At 37.5% G+C, this 16,261-nt stretch overlaps 1 protein-coding gene and 2 pseudogenes across 2 annotated transcripts; all 3 read left to right on the top strand.

Moving 5' to 3' along the window:
• Positions 1-2,862: 2,862 nt before the first annotated feature.
• On the top strand, positions 2,863-3,817 carry LOC110755642 (malate dehydrogenase, chloroplastic pseudogene; annotated as a pseudogene).
• On the top strand, positions 3,407-4,372 carry LOC148295970 (malate dehydrogenase-like protein). The gene has a single exon (XM_088250962.1). The coding sequence runs from the start codon at positions 4,091-4,093 to the stop codon at positions 4,370-4,372; it is 282 nt and encodes a 93-aa protein (XP_088107088.1). The 5' UTR covers positions 3,407-4,090.
• Positions 4,373-12,883: 8,511 nt separating this feature from the next.
• LOC110755643 (uncharacterized) lies at positions 12,884-15,553 on the top strand (annotated as a pseudogene). Its single transcript, XR_015834426.1, has 4 exons — positions 12,884-13,207; positions 13,950-14,265; positions 14,554-14,720; positions 14,965-15,553. The product of XR_015834426.1 is annotated as an uncharacterized LOC110755643 (transcript).
• Positions 15,554-16,261: the final 708 nt, after the last annotated feature.

The following is a 16,261-nucleotide window of genomic DNA, read 5'->3' as shown; positions in this document are numbered from 1 at the left end:
TTTATTATGAATAATGTCTTATGAGGGAGGGCAGGTGACATGTGTTGTTTGATTATTTTGGCTCTTCAGTCATTTCACGTACAACTTTTCACAAAAATCAGTACAAATTTTCATGCTGAGACCAAAGCCTATAATAGCTCCATCCATAAAGTCAATATTAACATACATGTTTGGAATCGGAGATCTTCCCAAGCTCACCACCACACCATAACTCTCCTATCAGAATAACAAACAGAAAGCCAGATGTTGATGAGACTAGACCAACCAACATGTGTACGCCTATGTATATTACTCAATTTCTTCCTGGTTTCCCCACATTTTCTCAGCAACCAAATTAGAGAAACCACACCAAAATGTAGTCGTCCATGTCACCGGATCCTTGAACTCTTGCGAATGTTGGTGTGCATCTCTCTCCAATATAGTATGTAATTTTATAAATGAGTATGAATAGTTCGATAAAAGATGAATTTTCATGGCTTAGGACTTATAGTTTTATAACACAATTGCACCCCTTCAAAATAAAGTTAGTATCAGTTATACCTGTTCAAATTCAAACAAAAGGATAAGACTTTTGGTTTGAATTTAACTTCTGCTATAAGAAACCCAAAAATAAAAATAAAATATTTTCGGGCTGAGTGTCTTTAGTAGTTTTTCCAGAGAGCCCAAGAGCCAAGGCCCAAGTCTTGATTAATTAAATATTATTAATCAAGTCAACCATGTATAGCTTTCACTACCAAGCCCATTAGCCCAATCTTATTTAATTGGTGTCAAAGTATCATGCGTATAAAGCATGTAAAACCATTTGCTTCCTTCGATGTGGGATAATTTGCTTTCGAACTTCCAACAATTATACCCCACATTTGAAATGCAAATTTTAAAAAATATATGCAGACTCGAAAACTGAGAAGAAATTAGATAAAATATACATTAGGATAAGTGTCTTTTGGACTTGAACTTTCCCTAGTGTAGACGTATCAAATCTACTTAATGAATCAGTGGAATTCATAACCTTGAACTGTTCATCGTTTTGTAGTAAATTGAGACAATACGTCACACATGCATTAAATCTATTCACACTTAAGTTCATGCGATTGTGTTCATTTTGGTCTTGAACAAATCCCGGTTTCATAGGAGCTTTAGATAATGTAGCCAAGCAATTCTCATAAATGCACATTTACTCCTATATTGGTAACGTTAATTAAAAGTATTCTGCCATACTTCTTTTGAATATCAAAATATTAACGTCATTAAATGTTTGTACAAAACATACCCTATAAACTTCTGTAGACAACATACTTTGGTCATAGGAATGAGTAAATAGTGTGTTCATATCTTGAGCCGTTCCTAACTAGTTTGCCTATTGAACTAAGACCATGGGATCTCCAATCAGCTACGTTAGGGTTTCATCAGGTTAGCTCATTGTGAAATTGTCATTAAACCCATTCCCCTCGATTCATATTTAATTTGCTCTGTAATTAGGCCTTTTGTCAAAGGATCAGCTATGTTTTCCTTTGACTTTATATAATCTAATAAGATTATTCCATCTTTAAGCAAATGTCTAATAGTGCTATGTCTTCGCCTTATATGCCTTGATGTGCCATTGTGTATCTTATTTTTGGCTCTTGCAATAGCTGTCATGTTATCACAATGAATACATGCTGCAGTTATTGGTTTAGGCAATAACGATATATCTTCCATAAAGTTTCAAAGCCATTATGCTTCTTCAGCAGCCTTGTCCAAAGTTATGAATTCAGATTCCATAGTTGATCGTGCTATACACGTTTGCTTGGTTGATTTCCAAGCTACTGCCGCCCCTCTACACACAAAAACATAGCCACTAGTGGATTTTGTTTCCCTTTCACCAGCAATCCAGTTTGCATCACTATATCCTTGTAAAACTGGTGGATAACTTGTGTAATGCAATCCATAATTCATTGTGCCTTTTATAAACTGCAACACTCTAATCAAAGCTTTCCAATGATCATCAGATGGGTTGCTATAACGACTAAGCCTGCTTACAACATATGCTAAATCAGGCCTTGTACTATTCATCATATACATTAAGCTCCCAATTACTTGTGAATATTCTAGCTGAGATACTGCATCTCCACTATTTTTAGCTAGATGAACCGATGGATCAAATGGGTCACAAGAGACGGATCATCAAAGTGGCCAAATTTTCTAAGTACTTTTTCTAGATAATGGGATTGAGTCAAAAAATAACTATGTTTGGTTCTTTGAACTCTAATTCCAAGTATGACATATGCAAGTCCTAGGTCCTTCAAGTCAAAACTAGAACACAATATTTTCTTTGTAGAATTGATAACATCTTTGTTAGTTTCCATTATCAGCATTTCATCAATGTATAAACATACTATGACACATAAGTTCTTAAAACTCTTCACATATACGCATTTTTCACTCTCATTGATCTTAAATCCATTTGACAACATAACATGATCAAAGGAAACTGAACAACAATTATGAGATGTTGATTGGGAGAGTGACGAAGGGAACTGAAGAAGAGGAGAACGATAAAAGCTTTTTGTGTTGATTCCCACAAAGGGCGCCGAACTATTGATGTCCAATATTGGGTTTAACTTAGATAGATGTGAAGTGGTGGATGATGTGTGAAGGCATGGGCTTTCAGTAGGTGTATGTGCCTTCGGGAGGCAAGATAAGTAACTGCCTTCTGCAAGTTGAGTGAAGGTGAAGACCTTCGGCATGTTAGTGGTAGTGAAGGCCTTCGGCAGGTTGTGAGAGTTAGCATAAGTAAAGTAAGTAAGCATGCTTGAGACATATGGACATGGTTCACCTAAATGACGGGTTACGTCCACGGAGAAGGATGTTCTCATTATAATAATGTATGTTTACATTTGTACCAGGGGTATGACCTAAAGATAAAGGGAAGAGGAGAGAGGGTCCAAGGCCTAAGGTCCAAGGCCCAAGATGATGATCCAATATCCAAGACCCAAGGGTCAATACCCTTTTCTAAGTTGAGAGTGGTCTTTGTTTATAGGTGAAGGGGAGTCCCCATCTCTTGTAGTCTTCCAATGTGGTACTCCTCCTTTGCTTAAAGTTGTGACTTGTGGTAAGACTTCTTTGGCTAAGGTGATAACCTCTTAAAGCATGGCACGTGGCTGATCTTACTTAGCTAGTTGCTCGGTTAGTCACAGTACCAACATCATTCATTGTACAATCTTTGATTGGGTGAATTTGGAAAGTACATGTTGATTAAGATGTTTGTTTGTGCTTTTATCATTGAGTTTGGGGATTAGGGATTGATTTTGGGGTTGGGATTCAATATTTTCAATTATGCTTTCATCATTGTATAATCTTTGATTGATTGACACAAAGATTGTGATATGGAGCAACATCAGCAGCAGCTACCTCTTCCGAGGCCCCATCTTATAACGTAGCTCTTCTTGGAGCTACTGGTGAGATACGTGAACCTCTGGCGCTTTTGATCAAGATGTCTCCCTGGGTCTTTGCCCTCCATCTATATGACACGAAAAATGTAATGGGTGTTACTGCTGATCTCAGTCATTGCGACATGCTCGCTCAGGTTCTGTATTTCACTGGAGCTTCTCAACTAGCCAATTCATTGAAATATGTGGATGTGATGGTCATACATGCACAGGTTCCAAATGTTGTGATGCTCCTGATGATGACTCGTGATGACCTCTTCAACATCAATGCTAGCACTGTGAAGAAATTGGTCGAGGCTGTGGTTGATAACTGTCTTAAGGCCCTCATCCACATTATCAATAATTTGGGGAACTCCACAGTGCCATTTGTCGCGGAAATTTTGAAATAGAAGGGTGTTTATAACCAAAGAAGCTATTTAGTGTCACTACCTTGGATGTTATGAGGGCAAACACATTTGTTGCTTAGGAGAAGAATATGAAACCCATTAATGTTGACGTCCCGATTGTTTGTGGACATGCTAGGATAACCATCCCTTCTATCAAAGAGAAAATCCTTATTCAGCCTCACTGATGATGAAGTTGAAAATCTGACTGTGAAAATTCAAAATTCTAGAACTGAGGTTGTAGAGGAGAAGGGTGGTGCTGGGTCTGCTACATTGTCAATGGCGTATGCAGCAACTAGATTCATTGAGTCATCTCTACGGGCACTGGATGGAGATGGAGATGTATATGAATGCTCTTATGTGGAGTATGATCTAACTGAGCTTACATTCTTTGCATCAAGGGTTAAGCTTGGAAGGAATGAGGTTGAAGCTTTGGTACCATATGACCTCCAAGGTTTGACAGAGTATGAACAAAAGGCTTTGGAAGCACTTAAGCCAGAACTGAAAGCAAGCATTGAGAATGGTATTGCATTTGCTAACAAGCAAGCAGTGACTGCTTAGATACCTCTGAGGCAAAATTTTTGTTTTTGTGTGTTGAAAATTCTGTTTCTTTTAGCCTGTTCGAAACTTTTGTGGTTAAAAAGTTCGATGTCATGATATTTTTAGTGTACAAATTGGTTTTGAGGAAAAAGTGAGTCATGAAATAATCTCTCACACAATTTAATTTGTTTTTTTTTTTTTCCATTGTTTGTCTCTATTGCTTTGTTCCATGGTTTTGTTTTTGAAGTCAGACAAACAACAATTGAATTTTGTAGAGATTTTGTGTTTAAGTATACTAATACTCATTTAAAGTTTACACAATCTATTAATTCCAGTGATTGTTTGAAGAATAGCGGATGAGCTATGCTGCAACCATTACTCCTTCATGACCCCCATTTGTTACCTATGAATGTTTTTGGACACTCGAACTTAAAGAAAAAAATTAATTTAATTGACATATCACCTCTCTTAAAATGACTTAAATTCACTAATATGTTGGCTTGTGAAAATCTTGTTAATGCATTAAAAGCTGCTGACTTTAGGAGACTGCTTAGGATCCAAAATGACATTAATGGAACCAGCTGTCACCTATCACCAGCTGACTATTTTAATTAATATAGAGCTTAGCAACCCTTCTCTACTAGTATAAATTCTAATGTTAGTAGTACAAAGAAATCACATCAATTTAAACCAAAACACTATCTCATACTTTCATTTTAGCATGGTATCAAAGCAATCAATTTTGGTTGCCTCTGCATAACCTTGTTCTTGCCTTGTCTCTACTAACCTCGCCCTTGCTTTACTCCTATATTGTCCATAACTTTGCCCTTGTCCTTGCTATGATATTATCCTTGTTGTGTTCTTGCTTGTCTTATTGTTTCTTATTGTTTCTTATCTTGTTGCTATAATACCTCCGCTGCATTACTCCTACATCTCTCATGGGTGATGCCACCAACTCCACCAAGGCTGATACCACAATTCCACTAGCACGTTCCCCTCACGACTACTCCTCTCAAATTTCCCCAGATAAGTTATGGGTCTAACTACCCTACATGGTCTCGTAGTGTTCGTTTGGCCATCACTGGGTGTCGCATGGCTGGTTTCATTAATGGCAAAAAACCTGCCCCTGTTGTTGATGACTCCGACTATGGTTCTTGGGAAGAAAACAACTGTTTTGTGCAGTCTTGGCTCTCTCAACTCCATGGCCAGGAATGTACGTGCCTTATTTGATCACTGCCCGATGGCTTATGCGGTGTGGGAAGCAGCTCGGAAGACCTATACTGTCACTCAGAATAGCTCTAAGTTGTACCAACTCCATCGTTAGTTTATTACCACCTCTCAAAATGGTGAGCATGTGAATGTTTTCTATGAAAAATGCATTTAACATGGTAGGAAATTGATAACCTTCGTCCTTGCAAGCACACCAATCTTGATTTTATGGCTCTTCACCAACAAGCACTTGATGTGGATCGTGTGGACGATTTCTTAGGGGGGCTTGATCCCCACTTTGATTTCGTTTGTAGTCGGATTCTTGCTATGAACTTGGTTTCGCTTGTCCTTGAAGCTTATGCACTTGTGGTAGAGGAAGATCATCGCCAATCCTATATGCTTGGTGCTGGAAGTGTCATGGCAGTCAAGCCCTATCAGGCGCCCTATCTTGTGTCCTCCAGCTTGACTACCCGTGGTCCTAAACCTGATGATGCAAAGGGGACTCGAAAGTGCACCAATTGTGATGGTGATCACTTTGTTAAGAAGTACTTTTAAGCTCCATGATTATCCCGAGTGGTCGGATGCACTCAAGACCCACAACTTGGCTCCCAAAGCTGCTTGTATCGTGACTTCCAATGTTTCCTCATCTCCTACTTTCCTCTTTGACTCCAACCTCAACTCGGGTAGACGCTTCACTACATGGATAATTAATATTGGTGCAACTAATCATATGACTTTTGACTATAATATCTTCTCTACCTCGTCCCCTAAGTCTCGTAATCCCTATATTACTAATGCTAATGGAGTCCCTTCTAATGTTGATGGTGAAAGGTCTATACCTCTTTCCCCTTCTTTATCTTTACCTCATTCACTACTTGTTCCTTATATTAATTACAATTTGTTGTTGGTTGGGAAATTGCTTGAGTCACATCATTGTTATGCTATTTTCAATCCTTCTTATTGTAAGTTTCAAGATCTTATGACTCATAAGACAACTGGTCATGGTAAACGGAGAGAGGGGTTGTTTTCCTTGACAGTCTCATCACCACCAAGTTTAGCTCATGCTCATTCTGCTGTTCCAAACTCACATGTTCACGATCAACATCAGATTTAGCTATAGCATTGTCACTTAGAACATCCATCTTTTGGCTATCTTCGACACTTGTTTCCATCTTTTTTTCGTGCTATAGATGATCCTAAGTTTCAGTGTGAAACCTTTGTATTGGCTAGAAGCCATCAAGCCATCGAACCATCTTTCCCTCAAGTGATAATAAGAATGAATTACCTTTTACTTTGGTTCACTATGATGTTTGGGGTCCTGCTAAAGTCTCTTCCACCGGCAAGAGGTGGTTTGTTACATTTATTGATGATTGCACCCGTATGACTTGAGTGTATTTGCTCACCTATAAAAGTGATGTTACCTCCACAATATGTGAATTTCATGCTATGATCACCACCCATTTTCAGGCCTCCATTAAGGTTTTCTGGTCCAATAATGGTGGGAAGTATGTCAACAATACCTTGGCTCAATTTTTCCGAGACCATGACATCATTCATCAGACCTCTACCTCTTTCACTCTGCAAAAAAATGGTGTCACCGAACGAAAGAATCTATAATTGCTTGAGGTTGCCCGTGCCTACATGCTTTATAAATCGGTCCCTTACTACTTATGGGGTCATGCTATTCTCTCTACAGTCTATGTGATTAATCAAGTGCCTAGCAATGTTCTGGACTTTTAAACTCTACTAGATACCTTGGCTCGTCACATTTCTCTTCATACTGTCCTCAAGCTGCCTCATCACGTGTTTGGTTGTGTTGTATATGCCCATGTTCTTTCTCATCAGCAGAGTAAGTTAGATCCTTGTGCCCTCCGTTGTGTTTTAGTTGGCTATGACTCCAATAAAAAAGGATATAGGTGCTACCACCCTCTACCCAGAAGCTCCTTGTCACCATGGATGTCACCTAAGACTTATCCTACTTTGTGGCTCCTACGAGCCCTTCTCTTTAGGGGAAAAGGGGGAGTGAAGAGAAGAACTCGTGCTTTGAAGAAGACAAGAAAGAATTATGGCAAGCAACCGATCGAGATGTTCTAATCAACCGGTCGTTTTCAACCCGAGGCAAAGACTCGAAAACAACTAGTAATGTTTGCCAGATGACCAGTAATGTCGACTTGTTGTTTTTAAGTCGAGAGGAAGCGACCAGTCCTGTATATTGGTCATTCTTAAACCGAGAAGAACATGTTGAATGCCTATGTGACTCGACCGGTCAACTCCCTATATGCGACCGGTTGTTTTCAAACAAAGAAGACCCCAATGAGGATTTGGTGCAAGAAGTGGCTCCTGATGTCTCCTAAGAGCAATTGCAAAATACAACCCCTCCTGCCCTGCCATCTTCTCAGTTGTCTTGTGATGAAGAAGCTCTCGAGGTAGTCCCCGAATCACCTAATATGGTACCATATACTCTTCCACCTAGATCTAATAGGGAAAAACCTAAACTTCAATATTGCCCTGATCTTAATGCCAAGTCAAAATATCATATTAATAACTATGTGTCTACTACTTGGTCTGATTTTTGGTCAACTCGGTTCGGTTTTTTGTCAACACAGTTTTTGTTGTGGTTGTTTTTGTTTTTGTTTTTTGTTTTTCCAGTTTTTTTGGGCTTAGTTTTTTGGTTTGAATGCCCACCCCTAGTTGCAAGGATCAAATATTGGAGGTAAATATAAATTTAATAAATTTGATGAAGAATAAGATGCACCAAAATTACTAAATCCATTTTTACATTCAAAGACACAATGAGAATCACCTTGTCCCTCTTCACTTGACTCACACAGCGAAACAACAGTGAAAATGGCAATCTCCGTCATACTCCCCGTCGAGACTCCCACGACTTTGAGTGTTGATGCAAGTTATGCGGTTCAGATTAGGGTTCATGCCTTCTCCCCATCAGAAATCTTACCTATCTGAGTTCAAGCTTCGATGCATTCCATAAGTTGCCGTAGCATCCTCCTAGTTTTTTCTCCATGTCATTGTAGTTGTGGACACGACCCTCCATCCAAAAATATCCCCAAGAACGCTGATCTTGAGCCGTAGCTCTAATACCAATTGATGGGGATCGGGATCTGGACATAGGTCACCAACAACACACATAAACACCGAAGTCTAGGGCTAGTGCAAACTCACATATATCGTAGCAAATCCATGTCACAAATAAACTATTTCATTAATCATCCACAAAACAACCTCCCAACAACTATTACATTAACCTTATTTTATAGGCTTTACAAAACTTGAGTAGCAAAGGCTACTTGGTCCAAAAGTAAACTAATTAATTATAAAATCACACCTAAATAATAAAAGATACCATAAAACTACATAAATAAGAAAATTAAGAATATCTCATAAAATAATTAATTACATGGTAAATATTTGTCTTGATCACCCTATGATGATGCATCACTTACACAGATAGATGCTTGGGCCTGAAACCAGATATTGACTATTAATTGTTAATCCAAAAGAATAATGCAATGAGGTAACACAAAAATCTACACACACAAAACTTAAACCAGATATTGACTATTTATTGTTGATAGTCAAATTGTAAGGAAATCCTGTAAAGACTACATGAAAGTATATTATTCAGTCAAGTTGGATTGATGATAGTTGCTGTGAAGTTTCAATTTTCCCATGATTTTTCTTCAATTTTTTGTTCTTTCACTTTGGCTTCCAATAAATTGTTTCATTTGTTGAGTGATTTTTATGTTAAAATAGCCAAAATTGGAAATGCTCTAACAGGCTACAACAGCACCAGAGCCATATTTAATGGATGAAATGGTACTCCCAACAACATGGAATTTTGTTCAAGACCCTCATTCTTTAGGCTATAAAATTACAATCGTATGCATGTTTTTCCTTTACTATAATATTTATTATATAATCTAACACCTAGCAATTGTAATGGAACCTTGGTCAAAAGTTTGGGAATTTTTTATTTTTCTTTTCTTTGGGTACATCAGATTCAGAGCCCAAAATAGAGAAAATGAGCTCAAGGCTTTAAAATACGGCATGTATAAAATATTTGAATATATTTAAAGAGTATAGTAGTGCAGTTATACTCTTTAAATATATAATTTTTTCAGATTTTTTTAGGGTTTAGGGCTAAAATATCAATTTAACCCATTGGGTTAGAGTTATTTATTCAATTATTTTATTTATACAAGTAATATTGGGGAATGAGAATTTAAATTCTTCCCCATACCTCCCATTCTAATAATTTCCAGCTTTTAGCCCATTAGGCAAGAATAAAAAATGAAATTTTATTATAAGAAATAATACAAGTTAAACCCATAAATACAAAAAAATAAAAATAAATTAGGGATCCACTAACATTTTGTGGATCAAAGAATGTTGAATTTCATAGTATAAAATTGCTTGTATAAGAATTTACTTTCTAAAATGTATCCATCGTAATTATGAACTAAACCCAATTACAATCTTTTTCTCATTGCACTTGACAACCATGCTCTTCTGCTTTGAGATATATATATATATCAGTCCGCACTATAGTATCTTTAGATGAAAAATTGGATATAAAACAGTCTAATGAGACAATGAAGAGAAGTTTGCAGCTTTGTTTTGAAATAAATTGAAGGAATCATAGGTCATATGACATTGATATACAAACTATTCTAAATGAGATTTCAAACAACATGTGTTGAATGAGAAGTAGCATCTCATTCTTACATATTTGCACTTGAAATTCCCAACGTGAAGAGGGGAGAAAAGTGCAATATATCTCTTGTATCTCGCAAACATAGGAGATCCAACCTCTCATGAGGACACTGATTTGATAAAGAAGCAAGCTGCATCCAATCATACATTAATCCCTAAGAACACCAATCACGTTAGCAGCATATATACTAGTATTATTATTTTCTTTCTAGGGAATTCTTTCATGTAGCAGCTTTAATGACAACATTTAAAAGACTAGAGAAATCATAGATATATCGATTGGACCAATCATGCAGTGAAACAACATAGAGCCTCAAACATGGAACAATTTGCAAACAACCCACTAGTTCGAGTGTCATTTGGCTTCGAAGTTGCTGCATATTAAAACCAGGAGCTTTTTTCTTTTTCTTTTCTTTGGATGCATATGGTAGCTAGTATGCCATGCAATGCCATCAGAGCCCAACATAAATAAAGAAACAAAGAAGGATGGGCCCATGGCTCTAAACGACGGCGTAGGACTAGAAGCCCACAGAGAAAATATATATAAAAAGAGACAAAAACGCAGGACACATTAGATGCAAACTATTCGATTGGCTCAGAAACAAACAGTTTTTCACGCTCACACGCCACGCCTCGACGCGGCCTTCGTCTCCTCGCTCCCCAGAAAGCCAAAGCCAGCCATCACCCACTTGCAGATTGCAAAATTGCAATGGAGGTATTGTCTTTATAATAAGAATAAATTATTTTACATATATATATATATATATATATATATATATATATATAATCTAACACGTAAAGTACGTATGAAAAACTTTGTCTTTACAATGGAGGTGTTGTCTTTATATAAGCTAATAGCAATTTGTTCTTTATATATATCTAACTGGTGCAAAATATGGTTTGGCTTCTTTGTTTTTCGTAAAATAATAATTACTAATTTAATGTAACCATGAAAATTACTAGTATTTTTTTCTTTTTTATTTATTAATGTTTTCTTGTCCAGGATGCGGCCAACTTAACCGACAGAATCAGTGAATTGCCACATGACATTCTTGGTGGTAGCATATTATCTTTGTTGCCTCTGAAGGAAGCTGCAGCTACTAGTATTCTTTCTAAGTGATGGCGTTATGAGTGGTGCTTTACTACAAATCTCTATTTTGATAGTGATGATATACTTTGCGTGACTTCCGTGCCATGTGTTGAAACGGTAAATCTTTAAACGGGAATTTAAAAACCAAAAAAGTTGTAGATACGTCAATTGAGTCAACCATGTGTTGAAACAACATAGAGGCTCAAAAATTAACCAATTCAGAGTTTGCCTTGATCTAGATCGTCGTTTTGCAAGTTCCATTGATAAATGGATTCAATTTGCAATGGAAAAGAGAGTTCGAGTGTTTGTGTTGGACTTTTTGTTACTGTATGGTGTTATGTACAAAGATTCCTATGCTTTTCCATGCACACTATTAGGTCTTGATGAAAAGGAAAAGGGGTCCTCCTTGACGCCATTTCGTTGCGGATACAGTGGTTTTGAGTTCCTCAGGGTTCTTCATTTGGAACACGTTGATGTGACCTAAGAAGTTGTTGAGTACTTCATGTCCAATTGTCCAACTCTCGAATGATTATCAATACATAGTGACACAAACTTGGTTGATTTAAGAGTTGTCCGTCCATCAATTTCATTGAAGTTCTTATCGATAAAATATTGTCTTCGCCTTGATAGCATTGAGATTTGTGACGCAAACCTTGTGTCATTTGTCTATGTTGGACTCAAGATAAACTTGCTTCTCAGTAACATGCCGTCGCTTGTTGAGGTATCCCTTTATGAGTTTTTGGAATGTTCCAGTGGTGCTGATTTTCTGAGTCTTGCCTTCACCCAACTTTCAAGCTTTCTTTCTCAACTAGAGACCCTCACGTTGAATATCAATGGAGACCCACAAGACAAGAGGGAACTGTCATACGGTGATGAAGCTGATTTCTAAGGTTTATAGATTGGAGATCGTAGTGAGAGACAGAAGTCGTTTTCACTCCTTCAAGGACGGCTCTTGTTCATGCAAAGATTACTGGTGGGTTAGTGGCTTCTGAGAGAAGTGTATAGCACCTATAAGTTAAAAGAGATCAAAGTCATCAAAGGATATACTGACACTGATCCACAAGACAAGAAGGAAAGCCAAGAATTTGGCATTGAGCCATATTATTGATTATAAATAAATAAATTTGGCAATTGATTCAAAGGAAGCAGGGGAAATGATACAAACTGAAAATAAACTTCTAAAACAACAAGAAGCAACTGAGTAGGCAGATGGAGAATTGAAGTGCTGCCAGAATTGCATTTAAGTACACCCAATTGAAATTGGTTGTTGTCAACAATTTCTTCATTCTTTTGACCCCCCAAAATGTGTACAGATTATACATGCTGGGAATTTTCTTCATAGCTGGAGGGAGCATTTCAGATAGGATGTTTGTAAACGTTCGTAATGAGCAAAGGAAGCAGATATTTTTGGAAATATCCGAAGCTGTTAGGAGAGAAAACGAGAGACACGTAACGTTTGGCGGGAGAGAGGCCAATGGCACCATATGAAGAAAAAGTGAACAAAGTCATATCTCGACTGTGCTGAGTGATATTTCCAAAACTGTTGTTGACACTACTGATATATTCATATTTCTCATCTGATGCTGACTGTTGACTGCTGAGCTGAGATTGTTGATACTTTTCCACAGCAGAAAATCCTTCTCTCTCATTTTCTGCACCATATCCATGGCGCTCTCTGCAGCATTCTATACATCTTCACAACCATCCCGTGCTCTTTTGTGCAGAACTCGTGAACCCAATTTCTCTCAGACCTATCAGTTAGGGCTTCAAGCACCCTGGACTACTCCAAGCTCACTGTGGGTGATAAATCTTCAGCCCCATCAAAGGTCAGAGACCCAATTGTACTTTTTCTTTGTTCTTACTTTGTCACTTTGCCCATGGGTTTCAAAGTTGAGGTTTTGATTGTGGCTATGCTTCTACATCTGCATAAATCGTGAATGTATTGGGAACTTGAGAAAATTCCACGAATTTGGTAAGTGAGCTAGGGGAACTCACAAAACTAAGCAAGAAATACTTAGAATTTTGGTCTTCTAAGCAAAAAATACTTAGAATTTTTGGTTTTCGAAGCATTAAAGTGCGTATATTGATCTTTCTATTTGTTAGGATTTTTTATTTATTTTTATTTTTATAAAAAGGAAAGTCGCTTCGATGCATATCTAAATGGAAAATTGGATGTCAGAAAAGATGAATTGGTTTGTTTTCTGAAGTATTTTACTTAATTTTGTATATCTGCCACCCAAGAGAAGAGACTCATTTATTATCAATGTGAAACACAAGTTAATATTATGTTCAATTCCATGAAATGGTACCTGTGTACCTTTGTTTATCAGTCACTGAACCAAAATATCACTAGAAGTGGATCCCACTTAAATGGTAACTACCAACATTTGCAAACTAAAATTTTGTTAATTGCAAGGATATAGGGATCAGTTTAGAAGAAACACATTGATGTTAAAATCCAGTCAAATATGTTATTGTGTTTGTCATTTTCTTTCTAATAATTATTTGTTGAGTCCAGTACTATATGTGTCGTCCCCTTGCCTCACAACTGATTTTACTTTGTTTTAGAGCAATAGTTGGCAATGGAAATTCAAGGAAAATTCTATTAGCATCTAGTATGAGGAGCATGAAAAGGAGAGAGAGGGTCCTTCTAAGAACATCTTGATCATACCAACCATTTCTGATGTAAGCAGTGTTGAAGAATGGAGATAAGTAGCAAGTAATCTTGTTGAGCAAGATGGTAATGTTAATTGGCGAGCAACCATTGTTGATTGGCCTGATCTGGGGTTCTCTGATCGGCCGAAGATGGACTACACTGCTGATGTCATGGAGAAATTTCTGGTTTATTTCATCAATGCACCTGATGGTCCTATAAGTGGCTCAGGTTGATGAGTAACTACTTTTTTTTGGGTTAATGATTATGATGATGCCACTACTGTTTATATGCGTTCTGTTTAGAGTGTTCTTAGCATGATTCATAGTCGACCTGTTGTTCCATCATGCATATGTTGTGGTACTCGACCTTCTTAACTAGATATAGTTACTTGAAACACATCATGCTTCCCAACCCCCATCGGAAAAAAGTAAATTTACTGATTGTTTTTCTTTATGTGGTCAGCCTTTTCTTTTCTTTTGAAAGTTTACTTGCTAATAATCTCTTGCTCTTAACCAGAAAATGATTTTGTGGTATTTGGAGGAGGGAATGCTGCCACTTTAACTATTCGTGCTGTAAAACGTGGTGCGGTGAAACCTAAAGCCATTGCTGCTATTGCACCCACCTGGGCTGGTTCCCTTCCTATTGTGTTTGGTCGAGATTCTAGCTTGGAAACAAGGTATGCTATCTGAAAACATATATTAAATGATTCTAGTTGAGAATTAAGCTGTAATTGGAAACCCAAATTGTGGATAACTATTCTGCAGCAAAATCTATGGTGCAAGACCACTAAGTCAAATCTCTCCATGTTATTGTGTGTTAACCCTTCCCCTTGCTTCTATCACATGTAGTTAAAGTCCATACCAGGTTTTTCTTGATCTATGACCTGACTGATCTCTCCTTTTGTTAACAAATTTCCTAGGTATGGACTGCTTAGGGGGCACCTTACGAGCCCCTGCTGTGGGCTGGATGATGTATAACAGGCTTGTCAGCAATAAGAAGTCAATTGAATCTCAGTACAAATCACATGTCTATTCAAATCCTGACAATGTGACTCCTGGAATTATCGAAAGCCGATACGCACTGACCAAGCAGAAAGGAGCTCGCTATGTGCCTGCTGCTTTCTTGACCTGGTACAAACACGAGAGGAATTTGTTGCACTCTTTACAGAGATGAGCAGCCAAAAGATCCCAGTTCTTGTCCTGTCGACTAAAGGATCTTTAAAAGCAGATATGGAAACTCTCAGGGAAGCTGAGGGAGTAAGTAAGTTTGTTGAGGTTCCAGGTGCTCTTCTTCCTCAAGAAGAGGAGTATCCTGCTATGGTTGCAGAGGAGCTTTATAAGTTTTTGCAAGAAAACTTCGAATTCAAAAACTAAAGTTCGTTTTAGGTTAGCAGTTGTATGGTTTTCCTATACCACAGTTTACCCACACATTCTGCATGCAACACTGTAATTTTTGCCCTTAAAGAAAGATTGGATGCCAATATGCATCTGTACAAACATTTTTCTCTGTTCTTTTATTGATGGACTTATGCAAATTTAAATATACTATTCTGGTCACCATATTTGCATACACTTTATCTGCTCTAAGAGGCTAGCTATGACCCAGATTGGCTAAGTGATCAGTAGCTACATTGAGGATGAACCCAAAATCTCTTAGTCTTTAACTTCCGTTTTCATCCAAAAAAAAATTTAAATCTCTCAGCGAGCGACTAGAATATTGAGAAAACTGTGTTTTGCTTTGCAAATATATTTTTGGCTTTCTTTTCCGGAGCTGTCTGTGCCAGATGAACCCTAATTAAGATCCGTTACTCCTGGTACCTGATCATTAATTGTACCCCTACACGCATCAATCAACACTAGGGCGCACAGTTTTGAGGATGACAAAGACCCACAACAAAAAAACCAAAATAGGATTTTATGTTCAATTTTCTGTCTTGTTCACAGCGAATGGATACTAATGTCCATAAGTTGCCCCTAATCCTAAAGAAACTAGTAGTACATCCATTTTTTCTAGGTCAGCATAGAAATTGAACACTGTATCTTCCACGATGTGGTTCACATCTTTTATGATATTTAAGTCCACAATATGTTCTGATTAGGACTTAGGCCTGCGTAATCTGATCTAAAACCCTGTTTACACTAGTTTGATTAAGAAAATAATTAATCTCTCTCCATATAGGAATGGAAAATGTGTAACATCCCGATCCAAATTTAAATATTCGTTT

The sequence above is a fragment of the Prunus avium genome, chromosome 3, assembly GCF_965620075.1.
Source record: "Prunus avium chromosome 3, drPruAviu1.hap1.1, whole genome shotgun sequence".
NCBI lineage: Eukaryota > Viridiplantae > Streptophyta > Magnoliopsida > Rosales > Rosaceae > Prunus > Prunus avium.
This window is presented reverse-complemented; position numbering and strand designations above follow the sequence as displayed.

What these genes read in the sequence shown, in the direction of transcription:
- LOC148295970 (XM_088250962.1), top strand. Translation starts at nt 4,091, where the DNA reads ATGGCGTATGCAGCAACTAGATTCATTGAGTCATCTCTACGGGCACTG.